Source organism: Carya illinoinensis, chromosome 6, assembly GCF_018687715.1.
Source record: "Carya illinoinensis cultivar Pawnee chromosome 6, C.illinoinensisPawnee_v1, whole genome shotgun sequence".
Taxonomy (NCBI): Eukaryota; Viridiplantae; Streptophyta; class Magnoliopsida; order Fagales; family Juglandaceae; genus Carya; species Carya illinoinensis.
Genome location: NC_056757.1, coordinates 5,822,344 through 5,836,623, shown reverse-complemented (window position 1 = coordinate 5,836,623; position 14,280 = coordinate 5,822,344). Strand labels below are relative to the sequence as shown.

General features: G+C 36.7%; 1 protein-coding gene across 14 annotated transcripts; it reads left to right on the top strand.

Annotated features, from left to right (window-relative positions):
- The first annotated feature begins 870 nt into the window (after nt 1–870).
- LOC122313225 (long chain acyl-CoA synthetase 9, chloroplastic-like) lies at nt 871–13,535 on the top strand. Of its 14 annotated transcripts, none has more exons than XR_006243325.1 (15): nt 923–1,155; nt 1,816–2,305; nt 2,598–2,678; nt 3,607–3,876; nt 5,917–6,048; nt 6,189–6,362; nt 6,532–6,761; nt 7,362–7,479; nt 10,951–11,082; nt 11,187–11,321; nt 11,384–11,590; nt 12,042–12,278; nt 12,418–12,666; nt 12,743–12,847; nt 13,079–13,535. XR_006243325.1 is itself a non-coding variant. In XM_043128024.1 (12 exons), the coding sequence occupies exons 2-12, from the start codon at nt 1,859–1,861 to the stop codon at nt 12,207–12,209; spliced, it is 2,094 nt and encodes a 697-aa protein (XP_042983958.1). In that variant the 5' UTR covers nt 923–1,155; nt 1,816–1,858; the 3' UTR covers nt 12,210–12,927. The 14 variants fall into 14 exon arrangements, 2 of the variants coding, with proteins under 2 accessions (XP_042983959.1, XP_042983958.1); XR_006243326.1 differs by having other exon boundaries at nt 13,053–13,535; XR_006243329.1 differs by lacking the exon at nt 13,079–13,535 and having other exon boundaries at nt 871–999; nt 1,131–1,155; nt 12,418–12,927.
- Nucleotides 13,536–14,280: the final 745 nt, after the last annotated feature.

Below are 14,280 nucleotides of genomic sequence, written 5' to 3'. Positions count from 1 at the left end.
TGGGTGAGATTTTCCTTCTGAGACTACCTTGTACTCTAATGGCAGAAAATAGACCGGACTAGAGACTAATGAGAGATGAAAATAGAGAAAGTGGGAGATGAAAATAGAGAAAGTGAGACAAGAGTTGGTCGCGACACTGAAAATGGTGGAGGAGATCTGTGAAGTGAACTCTGACCGACGTGGTCACAGAGGACGTGCATATAGAGGTGCTCGCAGAGACTACAGCGGACGAGAGAGATGAAACAAAGCTTCTGAAGCACATTTTGTGTATTTTCCCTCCTTTTTTTTACTTGCCATGTCATCAATGGTTTGCATTTTTCGTCCACCGTCTGCTTGCATATAGAAGAACTGGTAGAAGAGTTTTGCTACATACAAGCAAAGTCGCATCCTAATCTGCGTACCAATATTGATTACTTCATATTCAAAATTTAAATTAGTACTGTTTTCAATAAAATCTATTTTTTGACCAATCACATTAGATTGATACATATATTAGTGTGTAATTATACTTGTAATTAGATTTTTTCATGGTGAAATTGGATCGGTACGAACAAACCAAACCTTGTCTATGTTACGTGTACGTATTACGTTGGAAATTTTGCAGAAATCTGGCTGTCCACGAAAACACACCACCACCTCCAGCTTCATGAAATTGACACTTGGGATTGCCGTTCTGAGCAACTAAAGACATTCGGCCTTCTTGTCTCTCCTTTTGGACGGCTATGACTTGAGAATCCAAATCTGTATGCCATCTGGGCCACCGGCACCACATCCTTCTCACACCTTCCTTCACACAGATTGAATGGCCCAGGTCCACCAACGAACAACACATACCACCACGTGTACAGAAAAACAACAACAATGATCCTCAATTTACATTTTTGCCACTTTCTCTCGACAATAAAAACGGTACACAGACAGCTCCTTCTGAAACTCCAAACCTTCTTCCCTTCGATTTCTCCGCCTCAACTATCCGCCTTCAACCCTACTCCAGCACTAGTAAGTCACTGTTTTCGATCTCTGGACCCTTTATAATCCTATTCAAACTCCTGGTTTCCAGTTCATTGCTTGAATTCTCGCAATGCTGATCACTTGATACCTGTTTTTGTTTTTCTGCTCTTCCGCTTCAGAGCCCAGAACTGAAGACACTTTCAGGTTCACTAATCTGTTTTCTGAAATGGGTTCCCCATGTTTCGTGGTTTCCTGCAACTTATGATTCTTTATGTTTTTGTTTTTCGTTTTTCTATGCGCTACCTACATTGCTTGCTCCTTGAAAATACTTGTTTTTTCTTTTTAGTATTAAGCGTATTGGATTTGTTTATATCTTGTTTTAAGTTCATGTTTTCTGTGATTATTATCTTCCCCTCTGTCCTTATATTGGCCTTTGTATATATCTGCAAGGAGTCCATCAAACTATATTGATTTTCGAAAGTTGCCTTACTATGTGTCGATTGATTGTGATATATGCGTAAGTCTCCCCTTCAACATTTTTCATGAATTATGGACTATTTTATTCGTATTTGTTCAAGTTCATTAGCATCATAATCCAAGATATCCTCTTTCTGTAACTCAATCAGTTTGAGATTTTACTATCTTTGGAAGAAATGCTTGTGTTCGTATCTAGGGCTCTATGCTGTACTCCCTATTTCGCTTCTGAACTTATAGATCCGTTAGATATTCAAGTTTTTTGACAGTGTGACATTGACATTTGCTAGTTCGTTGTTATGATTTACAAATATCAACATTTTAGTCGAATTTGCATAGACTTGGATTTTCGGTTGAATTTATCATTGAGTGGAGTTAACCCTGTTTCAGGATTTAAATTGGTGGACTGTTGGGGCCATATAGCTGTCCAAATATGAATGCCTATATTGTTGGTGTCCTTGTTCCCCTCGTTGTTACTGTTCTACTTAGGAATGCGAAGAATTCAAAGAAAAGGGGGTTGCTCGCTGATGTTGGTGGGGAACCTGGGTATGCTATCCGGAACCATCGGTTCACTTCCCCAGTGCAAACAGCATGGGAAGGTATCTCAACTCTTGCAGAACTTTTCGAGCATTCATGTGAGCAGTACCGAGATAAGTACTTACTTGGAACTAGGGAGTTGATTTCAAGGGAGGTTGAAGTCACTGAAGATGGAAGGTCCTTCGAGAAGCTTCATTTGGGAGACTACGAGTGGCTAACCTATGGTAGAGCATTTGAAGCTGTGTGCAACTTTGCATCTGGTTTGGCTCAACTTGGTCACAGGAAGGAAGAACGTGCAGCAATCTTTGCTGACACAAGAGAAGAATGGTTCATTGCATTGCAGGTGCTTGTCTTATGAGTCCAGTTACATTTAGAACGGATCAGTCCTTTTACGCCTATGGAATATAACGATCCTTATTTTCAGGATCTTTATTTATATGAAAATATGTTCTGTTGCATGTATGATTTGATTTTAATTTATCTGTGCTATATCTTTCCCGAATTATCTCCTCTAGTAACGTGCATCTAATGATGATGGTGGCATTACATTTCTCATAGTATTGACAAAGATGCCCTCCATAGTGCCCGTGACTTTCACAATGGTTTGATGTAACTGATATAGTTTTCAATATCAGGGTTGCTTTAGGCGCAATGTCACTGTTGTGACTATCTATGCATCTTTGGGGGAGGAGGCTTTATGTCATTCATTAAATGAGGTTCTCTCTCTCTCTCTCTCTCTCTCTCTGCGCTGGTATTTTATATTGCATTACAAAGCTGGAATGCCTTTTTAGGCACTTAACTCCCTGCATGTGTTGCCTATCCCAGAGCTTTAGTTTAAACATGAAAAAAAGACACAAGCAGGGAAGTGCCTAAAAAGGCATTCCCCATCTTTTTCCCCATCTAATGGTATAACTTTCGTAATTTAGATGTATTGCTTTCTAAATATTATATTTCTTCATATTCATTGTACCATGTATCACTTTTGGTATTTTAAAACAAGTAGAACTTCATTCAGAAGATTACAGGAATTTCCGAATGGTAATTGTAACCTAAGTGTAGATTTGGAGAATATGCATCCACATATTCTCTCACTTTTGATTTTCTTGTCTGGATCATCCCAAAAGAAGCAAACAATTCTTTTCTTTTTGTGTCAAAGTACTGAGTGCCACAGGACTTGTTATTGAAAACATATCTGTAGGTTTTATCCCTATGTTCTTATGAAGAAGCTAGGTACGTGTTTTGGAGACCTCATTTTTTGCACTGATGCGTTTCAAACATTTTTCTAGAAACTGTCATTTTTTTATTATTATTTTCTCCACATATTAGTGAAATGTGAACTCTAGTTCTGTAAGTTTTACAAATCTCTTTTCTGATTTGTTGCTTTCTTTATGCATGCATGGTTAAAGAGTGTCTAGATTGGTGATAAACAGCTTAAAAAATGGGCTAGGCAATTAACAAGTTACTTTTCAATTAATTTATGTTCCAATTTTCTGCAGCTGGTTATTTCCTGTATCCGATCGAATGAATAACTCTGGCATTTAATAAGTGGAGTTAATGTGCTAGTTCAAAACTAGTTCCTTGCCTCTTAAGTCGCATTATTACTCAATACTGATTAGTTTTATTTTTCTTTTTCTTTGGTTCCAGACAGAGGTTACTACTGTGATATGTGGATGCAAAGAACTTAAAAAACTCATAGAGATAAGTGAACAACTTGACACAGTTAAACGTGTGATATGTATGGATGATGAGATCCCCTCTAATGCCTCATACGTTGAGCAGAGCAAAAGCTGGACAATTACCTCATTTGGTGATGTGGAAAGTCTTGGCAGAGAAAATCCTGTTGATGCCGACTTACCACTTCCAGCTGATATTGCAGTTATAATGTACACAAGTGGGAGTACTGGATTGCCTAAGGTTAGAAGCATCTCATTTATATCATTATTCTTCTGGTTCTAAAAGTTTTGTCCATTGCATTTTCCTCCTTGTTTCTCTCTATCTTTCCTTATCCACATATCTACTTGGATGGATGGGGATTAAGAATTTCCTCGGTATGGTTTATAGTTACATTTCTCTGCAATATGAGAATGCCATCACAAGTGGGGCCACTTCTGTATTTGCTAGGTCAAGTGAAAACCAGACAATTTGAGGCAGATTGCTGATTTTCACAATTCAAACGGCTAGTCCACCATGATACTTAGAAAACTAGTTTTTACATATTAGAGAGGGAATGGTGGGCTTTGTAGGTTTCTCATGTAGTGTTGGTTCTGAACAACTGGCTCGTGAACATTTTGGCAGATCCTGGTATCATTTTGTTTGGATTGGAGGATTGTCCATCAACTATGAATTCAAAATCTACATATCTTCTCCCTGTATTGTTGGATGGGTGATTCCTTCTCACCATATTTCTTTAGGCTTTTCACTGATTAAAATATTTCTTTGGGCTTTTCCTCTCAAGTTTTTTTTTTTTTTTAGCATTGTTCCTCATATATTCTTGTGCACTTCAGTCACATCTCTTTGTGTCTTTTTAATGAATTTTATTCATGAGCAATGTTTGTCTTAAACTAGCTGATGTTAAAAAATGCTTCTGGTTCTAAAAGTTTTGTCCATTGCATTTTCCTCCTTGTTTCTCTCTGTCTTTCCTTATCCACATATCTACTTGGATGGTTGGGGATTAAGAATTTCCTCGGTATGGTTTTTAGTTACATTTCTCTGCAATATGAGAATGCCGTCACAATTGGGGCCACTTCTGTATTTGCTAGGCCAAGTGGAAACCAGACAATTTGAGGCAGATTGCTGATTTTCACAATTCAAACGGCTAGTCCACCATGATACTCAGAAAACTAGTTTTTACATATTAGAGAGGGAATGGTGGGCTTTGTAGGTTTCTCATGTAGTGTTGGTTCTGAACAACTGGTTCGTGAACATTTTGGCAGATCCTGGTATCACTTTGTTTGGATTGGAGGATTGTCCATTAACTATGAATTCAAAATCTACATATCTTCTCCCTGAATTGTTGGATGGGTGATTCCTTCCCACCATATTTCTTTAGGCTTTTCACCATATTTCTTTAGGCTTGTCGTCTCAAGTTTTCTTTTTTTTTTTTTAGCAGTGTTCCTCATATAATTCTTGTGCACTTCAGTCACATCTCTGTGTCTTTTTAATGAATTTTATTCATGAGCAATGTTTGTCTTAAACTAGTTGATGTTAAAAAATGCGTCTGGTTCTAGAAGTTTTGTCCATTGCATTTTCCTCCTTGTTTCTCTCTGTCTTTCCTTATCCACATATCTACTTGGATGGATGGGGATTAAGAATTTCCTCGGTACGGTTCATAGTTACATTTCTCTGCAATATGAGAATGCCATCACAAGTGGGGCCACTTCTGTATTTGCTAGGTCAAGTGGAAACCAGACAATATGAGGCAGATTGCTGATTTTCACAATTCAAACGGCTAGTCCACCTTGATACTCAGAAAACTAGTTTTTACATATTAGAGAGGGAATGGTGGGCTTTGTAGGTTTCTCATGTAGTGTTGGTTCTGAACAACTGGTTCGTGAACATTTTGGCAGATCCTGGTATCACTTTGTTTGGATTGGAGGATTGTCCATTAACTATGAATTCAAAATCTACATATCTTCTCCCTGAATTGTTGGATGGGTGATTCCTTCTCACCATATTTCTTTAGGCTTTTCACTGATCAAAACATTTCTTTAGGCTTTTCCTCTCTAGTTTTCTTTCTTTTTTTAGCAGTGTCCCTCATATTCTTATTGTGCACTTCAGTCACATCTCTGTGTCTTTTCATTGAATTTTATTCATGAGCAATGTTTGTCTTAAACTTGCTGATGTTAAAAAATGCTCTCTTAGATGATAGTTAAATGCTCAATGGTTTGACAAGGGTTAATCAATTCAGATAAGAGTATCTAGTACTAATTCACCTTGGCTTTTACACTTTTTCAGGGTGTAATGATGACACATGCCAATGTCCTAGCTACAGTTTCTGCTGTCATGACAATTGTTCCTGGCCTTGGAAGCAAGGATATTTACATGGCATACCTACCCATGGCTCATATCCTTGAATTAGCTGCTGAGGTACGGTGATTCTGTAAAGTGGTTCTATTGATTACTATTGAAGTTCAGAGGGTATTTTGCATCCATTTATTACAGTAGGTTATTATATTCTTATTTTTCTTTCTAATGTGTCTTTCAAAAACTTTCACTCCTTGTTTTAGAATGTGATGGCTGCTGTTGGAAGTGCTATAGGATATGGATCACCTTTGACGCTTACGGATACATCAAGCAAGATAAAAAAAGGAACAAAGGGGGATGCCACTGTGCTGTTGCCAACTTTAATGACAGCTGTCCCAGCAATTCTTGACCGTGTCCGTGATGGGGTACTCAAGAAGGTTTGTGAATTTTTTTTGTTTGTATGGTACCTGCATGAATGAATGCATGGGAATTTTTAAAGGCATTTGAATTTGTGTTTGTATGCATCTGCAAATCTGCTTTGGATTGTGTGAGACTTTTCCAAATTATAGGTGACTTCCACCGCTATTGATACCTCCAAAACTTCAGGTAAATGCAAAGGGTGGATTAGCAAAGAAGTTTTTTGACGTGGCATATACTCGTAGGTTGTCTGCGGTTAATGGAAGTTGGTTTGGGGCTTTTGGCCCGGAAAAGGCCATTTGGAATTTTCTTGTGTTTAAAAAGGTCAGAGCAATTCTGGGAGGTCGCATCCGCTTTGTGCTGTCTGGAGGTGCTCCTCTCTCCGGTGATACTCAGAGATTCATCAACATTTGTCTTGGGTTAGTATCCTAGCAAACTTAAGTTATCATTACATATAATTGAAATTAAGAACCTCCAAATAAAGGTATGATCATGCAGCAAACTTCCAGCTTGCTATAAATTGAAATGCACAAAATAATTTTTTCCTACTTAGTGTAGGAGTCACTGTTTCCTTCCAGAGTATTAGACTAAGCACTCTCTTTCTCATGCACAACAAATAACATAGGTGTATAATGTCACGAAGAAAAGTAAACCACTGTAGAATTATGCAAACTTTCATTTCTAGTTGAACCACCTTGTGAATTTTTGTACACAGCTGAGATATTGAGCTCTTCCTTTCCTTTGATTTAATCCTCTGAAAGACCTGAAGTCTTGAAACAGAACTAATTAGAGTCATATGAAGAAGAGCATGTGATACTGAATGTCCTATTTGTTGTTAATAGAAACACATCATAAAATGCATGATTACAATTTTTCTCCTTATTTAATACTATAAAAGAGTGCATTTGTGATGTTATGAGACACTTTGCTGAGAAGGTTTATATTTGACCGTGTGAAGAATAACCATCCACTATAATTTTTTATTTAACTTGACATTCTAATTAGATTACTATTTACAGTGCTCCAATAGGTCAAGGTTATGGTCTTACTGAGACTTCTGCTGGTGCAACATTTTCTGAGGTCGATGATACATCTGTTGGTCGTGTTGGAGCTCCACTTCCTTGCTCATTCATTAAGGTAATGGATAACTAAAAGTACTTTTATCTGCTTAAATGAAAACCTTATGAATAAGACATGCAACTTTTTTGAAATTTCATGTGAGTTTAAGGTTGTGTTTGGGTAGTAATGTGATCTCAGATACTCTGTAAATCGTAGTGAAAAAGTAATGAAAAAGTATTGAATAGTAGTAGAAAATAGTAAAAAGTATGTGAAAAGTAATGATAAAATAATGAATAATAGTGAAGTATTATGATAATACTTCACCACCCAAACCAACCCTAAAATTGTGGTTACTAGTATGTTAGATAAATGCATTTATTCATTTCAGTTTAGTGTCAATATATCCAACTTTCATCTTCCATAGAAAATGCTTGTGGAATAGGTTTTAAAGCACATGACTCCAAAGCACGAGCCTCAAGGATGACGTAGCCTTCATAGACTCGTCCTTCTTTCTTTTCAAATGACCATGGGTGTGTGCGAGTGTCTAGGATTAAAGGTTAGGTCCAGGATTCAATTTGAATCGGCCTTCCCTCATATCTCCAAGTGAGCCAAGTATTTTGATCAAATGTTTGTAAGGTTGCATACCTTTAGGAGATGTTCAAAACAGAGAATTTACAATCATAGAATGCCACGGTCTCAGTAGATTGAGGAAAGAGGAGATCTATTGAGAAAAATATTTATCTCAGAGAAACTGTTTGAAGTTTATAAACTTGCAAATAAGATTTGTGGTTGATAAAATCTTGACAGTTACATCCAATCACGAACTTTATACAGAGTGAGAAATCCCCTGGAAAGTTTTGGGGGAAAAGTCCCTTAAATGGGTGTCTGGTGCTTGAATTTGAGAGGAATATTGATCAAAAGCATCAAACTCTAAAATTGAGTTGGTATGTTGCTGACAGTTGAAACTGTTGATGAAAAGGGGCTAGAAAACAAAAAATAGTGAGAGAAAAGAGTTTGCTTCAAGGCGTGTTACAATGTCACTTTCCTTAAGATAATAATCGCCCCCACCAATAATAGTATGCTCATGGGTTACAAGCAAATTTACCTCCAAGTTACAATGAAGCCCAGAACAAGTCTGTTTGTCTAACTACATTATGCACCCACGAAATTGGACTCCGAATACCCTCAAATTTGCTATTCAACCAAGAGATTAGAAATCTATTCACTGCAGAATGAACATATCCTAATGATAAGTTTTGAATAAATGAAAACTTTTGGGGGAGAGAATTTCAAAACTGGCTTATTAGATTGTTTAATGAGAAATGCTACAGCCATAAAGAGATCTCACAAAAGTTAACTCATAAACTGACATGTCTTCATATGATACGCTAGATCTACTTTACAATAAAAGTAGTTTTACAATATAATGTACTAGATCAAGCCATGCTAATTTATGAGTTTACTTTTGTGGAATCTCTTTATGGCTAAAACATTTTTTTTGTTTAATTCGTAGGCCAATGGGTCTATTTATAAATGACCAAACGATTCGAACGAAAAGTTACACATTTTCGTTAAATCTGTTACAAACAGGTACATATATTACACCTCCTGTCAAGCAACACGACACTTGAAGTTGGTCCAACAGTCGGCCAGTTCAGCAGTTTTTCGCACAGGAGAACCGAAACCGAATTGACCGACGTTGGTTCCTATATATTTAACTCACCCGCCGACCGGTTCTTTGCTGGTTCCGGCAGCTGGTTTCCATAGGTGGAGGTCGGTTTTTCGGTTTAGTGTACAGCCCTACAATTAGCATTAGCCAAATATATCCACATATTAATTTTCTTCTCTTTGGGTAGTTTATAAAAGCCAACACATGGATTAACTTTGTGTCTATATTTGGTTTCATAAGTGCTCTAGAGGCAAAGCCTAATTCATATAGGGGGCGGACCACCCTGGACACTCGTATAGGTAGACTTATCAAAAGTGTCTTATAACTAAACACTCCACACAAGGCCATTGGACCAAGTCAAGTGTTATGTTGCTGGGCAGCAAGTGTAATATATGTACCTGTTCATAACAGATTTAACGAAAAGGTTTTCGTTTGTATTGTTTGGTTATCTATAATTGGTCTACAAATTAAACAATCTAACAAGCCAGTTTTGTAATTCTCTCTTTCCCAAAATACTTCATTTCTTAAAACTTATCATTAAGATTTGTTCATTCTGCAGAGAACAAATTTTTAATCTCTTGGTTGAATATTAAAATCTGAGGGTATTCAAGGTTTAATTTCATGTGTGCATAATTCAGTTAGACAAATAGACTTGTTTTAGGATTCATTGTTTCTTGGAGGCAAACTCGCTTGTAAGCCGTGTGCAAACTGTTATTAGTGGGAGCGAATATTGTCTTAAGGAAAGTGAGATTGTAACCCTCCTTAAAGCAAACTCTTTTCTCTCACTATTTTTTGTTTTGCAGCCCCTTTGCACCAACAGAAACACGTCTTCCTTTCTCTCCATGTTTTCACATTGTTTTAGAGTAGTCAATTTCTTAACTTTTAATACTCGTGTCCCTGGTTTCTTAGTCCTACTATCTAACATGGCAGTTTTGTTGCTTAGCAATACTGTTACGGTTGACACTACCATGATGAATAATTTTTTTTTGTTTATAAGTAACATGATGAAACTAGCAATGTTGCAGAGCATATGCCTCAGATGCTGAGGCGAGTTCTCAAAAGCCTGATATTTTTTGTGATACACTCACTTTGAAATTATTTTCTAATCTTAGCTTTCTTAGTTATCATGATGTTTTTTAGAGCACTCCCAATGGATACTTTATCCTATCCTTTAAAATATATTACCGAAACCCACTTTTTCTATTTTACATACTGATTTTTACAATATACCATACATCAGCTTATCTAATTTTTCTTCGTATCATTTAAATATTATACTTTTTAATACTTTTCCTTCAATAGAAAATCAACAACAAGAGAGAGAAACTAATTTAAAATGTTTACAATGTTGAATAGTTTCCTCTACATTTTGTGGGTTCCTGTAGTAAAATGTAAAATAAAGAATGAAATACAAGATCTATTGGTGGGTACTTTGGTTCAATTCACACCCCCCCCCCCCCCCCCCCCCCCCAACACACACACACCAGAAAACAACAAAATCACACAAAATTCATTTCTTCTTTTTCCCTCTTCAGTATTTTATTTCCGATTGACAACTGTATATTTACATGCAGAAGTAATACATTAAGTATATAAGGTCATCATAGCTGCTTGCATGGCCATTCGCTGGGGGTCAGCCTCTTTTTATCATCTTATAATTCTTTGTTTTGGGTACTCATCATGAAACTTTGTAAGAATTGAAATTTTTCCATGTTGACTATGATAATTATTGCAACACATGTACCCTAATCTCAATTATCTGTGTAACAACAATCAATCTAATGGTATCCAATGAGAACTTTCCTTTGTGGTGTACATTTTATGTGATCATTATGTTCAGGGAAGTATCTATTCATAACATCTGGTCTTTTCTATCTCAGTTAATTGATTGGCCTGAAGGTGGATATCTAACCAGTGATTCACCAATGCCTCGTGGGGAGATAGTGGTTGGTGGTCCAAATGTTACAGTTGGATATTTCAAAAATGAAGAAAAAACAAAAGAATTATACAAGGTAGAGTTCAAAGTTTCCATCCCCTAGCCAAAGATACATTGGAAGTTGTGAATTATGCATTTTGTTTTTTTATTTGTTCATTTATTTAATTTTTCTTGTGAAAGGTCGATGAGAGAGGAATGAGATGGTACTATACAGGTGACATAGGGCAGTTTCATGCTGATGGTTGCCTTGAGATAATTGATCGCAAAATAGACATAGTCAAACTTCAGCATGGGGAGTATGTCTCCCTAGGCAAGGTATGTGATGAGATGTATTTCGTCATTGAGCCTTCTTCAGGGACTAAAGGTTTTCCCTACAGGTTGAAGCCGCTCTTCTTGTTAGCCCCTATGTCGACAATATCATGTTGCATGCTAATCCCTTTCATAGTTACTGTGTGGCTCTGCTGGTAGCTTCTCAGCATACGGTGGAAGATTGGGCTTCCAAGCAAGGAATTCCTTTTACTGACTTTGCAGACTTGTGTGAGAAAGCCGAAACGAAGAAGGAACTTCTTGCATCAATCCAAAAGGTATCTATGGTGGATCAAATGAATCTGACTTAAGCTTAATGTTTAGGAATTCAACTTCAAGTCCTGAAGAGGGTGCCCTTCTATGGTTATTAAGCCAGCCTTTCCTTCTCATTTTGCAACTTCAAGACTCAATACATAATATATTTGGGAGGGAATGTTTATGTCCAGCATCCGAGATGGATGGTTAAAAAATTTGGGGCATTGAGTCCAAAGAGATAAAGCAAAAGTTGAGTCAGCCAAGGTTTAGGAACCAGAACTCTCTGGAGAGACCATCCCTGCGCTCAATACGTATTGTTTAGTATTAACTAAAAGTGGGTCTGGGACACCTTATTGTCTTCGATATGAAAAATGACATGAGTCTCAACACCCAACAACATAAACTAAAACATCCACCTGGCTCAACTTGCTTTAACTTTCATATCTTTTTTTGTTATATACTTAATGATTACAGGAAGCAAAGCGGGCACAGTTGCAGAAGTTTGAGATTCCCATAAAAATCAAAGTGCTTTCTGAACCGTGGACTCCTGAATCTGGTCTAGTCACGGCAGCTTTCAAGATCAAGAGAGAGATTATTAGAAAGGCTTTCTCTGAAGAACTCTCTGAATTATATGCCTCATGATTCTTGGGAAAACTTGGGCTGGTTACTTTTTCCTTCTTTTAATTGCCGCCGGGATGAAGAGGAGACGAGGTAGTTTCTGCTTTTATGTTTTTATGACATGCTGGGAATTATTGTTAGGAACAATTGACATGTATTGATTTTGGATACTTGGAAATCAATACAATTGTCTCCAATTTTTGTCACCGTATTTTCATGTTAATTGTTGCAGTTTCAGAAGGTAGTCCCTAGCAAAATCTGAATAAGTAGTTGAAGGAAAAGGAAGTCAAGAAGATCGCGGATGCGTTACCACAGATGAATTGAACAGAATCACACGATACAGCTTATCCAGTCAAGCTTCCAAATGTATCTTAAATTTTGTGCTTGGAAAAAGGGAGGAACAATGTAGACAATACAAATGTGAGGAACAGGTTACTGTGGAAGTAGGGGAAAGAGGCAAAGAGCTACCATCCAAAAACAAGTAAATTCTCCCTGTTTGAAAATTGCAATGGAGTTGTCTTGCATGTTCTGACAAGGCAAGCTGTGTATTCATGCAGTTGGTGCAAGTCTTTTCTTCTTTCTTTTCCGTTTCAATCGATGAGCCTACCACCAGCAGCCTTGGCAAAATACTTGCAAGAGCAATTCAAACATGATTTTTTTTGGTTTGTTTCTTTTTTTCCCTAATAATATACATGAATTGATTATGCTATTTTTCTTAACATCAATCTGCTCTTCCTCCTTAGATGTGTTGCACCTTTTTAATGTCTTCATAAATCAAACACATTTCATTGATGTGATTGCAGATAGTAAAAGAATAATATTTTTCTTTCCATAGTCCATGAGTATAGACTGAACAGCTGCTTTTAGAATATTATTCCCATGTACTACTGCAGATAACTGAAAAGGTTCTAAAGAAAGGAAGATTATGGTACAGTGAAAGAGGACTGGGTATGGGGGTCGGTTGGGAAAGGGGTTCAGACTTTCAGTCTGGAAAAGACTACACAATTAGATGGCAAGAGGGAGACCCACATCCAACTCTAGGTTCATGATTACGAGCCTGAAGCCTGAAGCCTGAAGCCTAACCCATTTGGCAAATCCCCATCCCCCACCCCCACCCGTCTCCCCAATGTGAACATTGGATTATTTGTTTCCTTCAGTACTTCGAGCCTTCAACGATGGTTTCAAGGACAGTCCCATTGCCGTCCTTTCTGCCTTTTCCATATATCCATACTGAAAAATATTGTTTCTATTTTGTATTTTGTCATCCCCAATCACTTACAATAAGTACTTGTACTTGGAGTGGTTTAATTTTTAAGCAATTAGCTTATAATATTGGCCACTTAAAACGTATCACAGAACACACTATATATGATGGTTGAGAATGATAAAAATTAAAATACAATAGTAACTCATTTTTGTTAGTCTCCCTATCACTTTCTAAGCAAGTAGTGGCATAGAATGTGTACACGAGAGAGTGTGTACTGGTGCCAAGAGAAAATAAGGAGGCCGGGAATAAAAATAAAATAAGGTTAAAGGTGATTCTGTGACCTGGCTTAATCATTTCATTATCCCATTGTATGGTATCAATTTATTTAAAAAATGTTTGTTATATTTCACTTATGTTACATCAATGAAATGATGATAAAATGATGATGATAGCATTTTTCTATTTGTAATAATATAATACAAAACTATAAAATTTACAGCATTAAAGTGAGATGAAAATTAAGGTCTACAAAGAGATTTTATAAAAGTAAATTTACAAACTAAATGTCTAAATGTGATAGTTAGATTTACCTTATAGTAAAAGAAATTTAATATCTGATATACAATGTCTGATATATAATATCAATTTATGAGATTATTTTCGTGAAGTTTGTTTTATAAATAAACATTTCTCAGGTGAGATAAGTATAAGAAGATAAATATATGAGCAATGCTACATACAGTCGTAGAATTATAAACGCCGCGCAATCGCTTTAAAAAAGAATGGGGTCCATAATTAAAAAGTTAGTTTTTTTTCATGCGGGTCTCATATTAATTCATTTTTTCAAAGCGACTGCACGTCGCTTACACAACCACGACTGTAAATATT

Coding starts and splice junctions, on each gene's coding strand:
- LOC122313225 (XM_043128024.1), top strand. CDS start 1,859: ATGAATGCCTATATTGTTGGTGTCCTTGTTCCCCTCGTTGTTACTGTT. Junction 7,480..10,950: donor TTCCTTGCTCATTCATTAAG/GTAATGGATAAC, acceptor TTTCTATCTCAG/TTAATTGATTGGCCTGAAGG. Junction 11,083..11,186: donor AAACAAAAGAATTATACAAG/GTAGAGTTCAAA, acceptor TTCTTGTGAAAG/GTCGATGAGAGAGGAATGAG.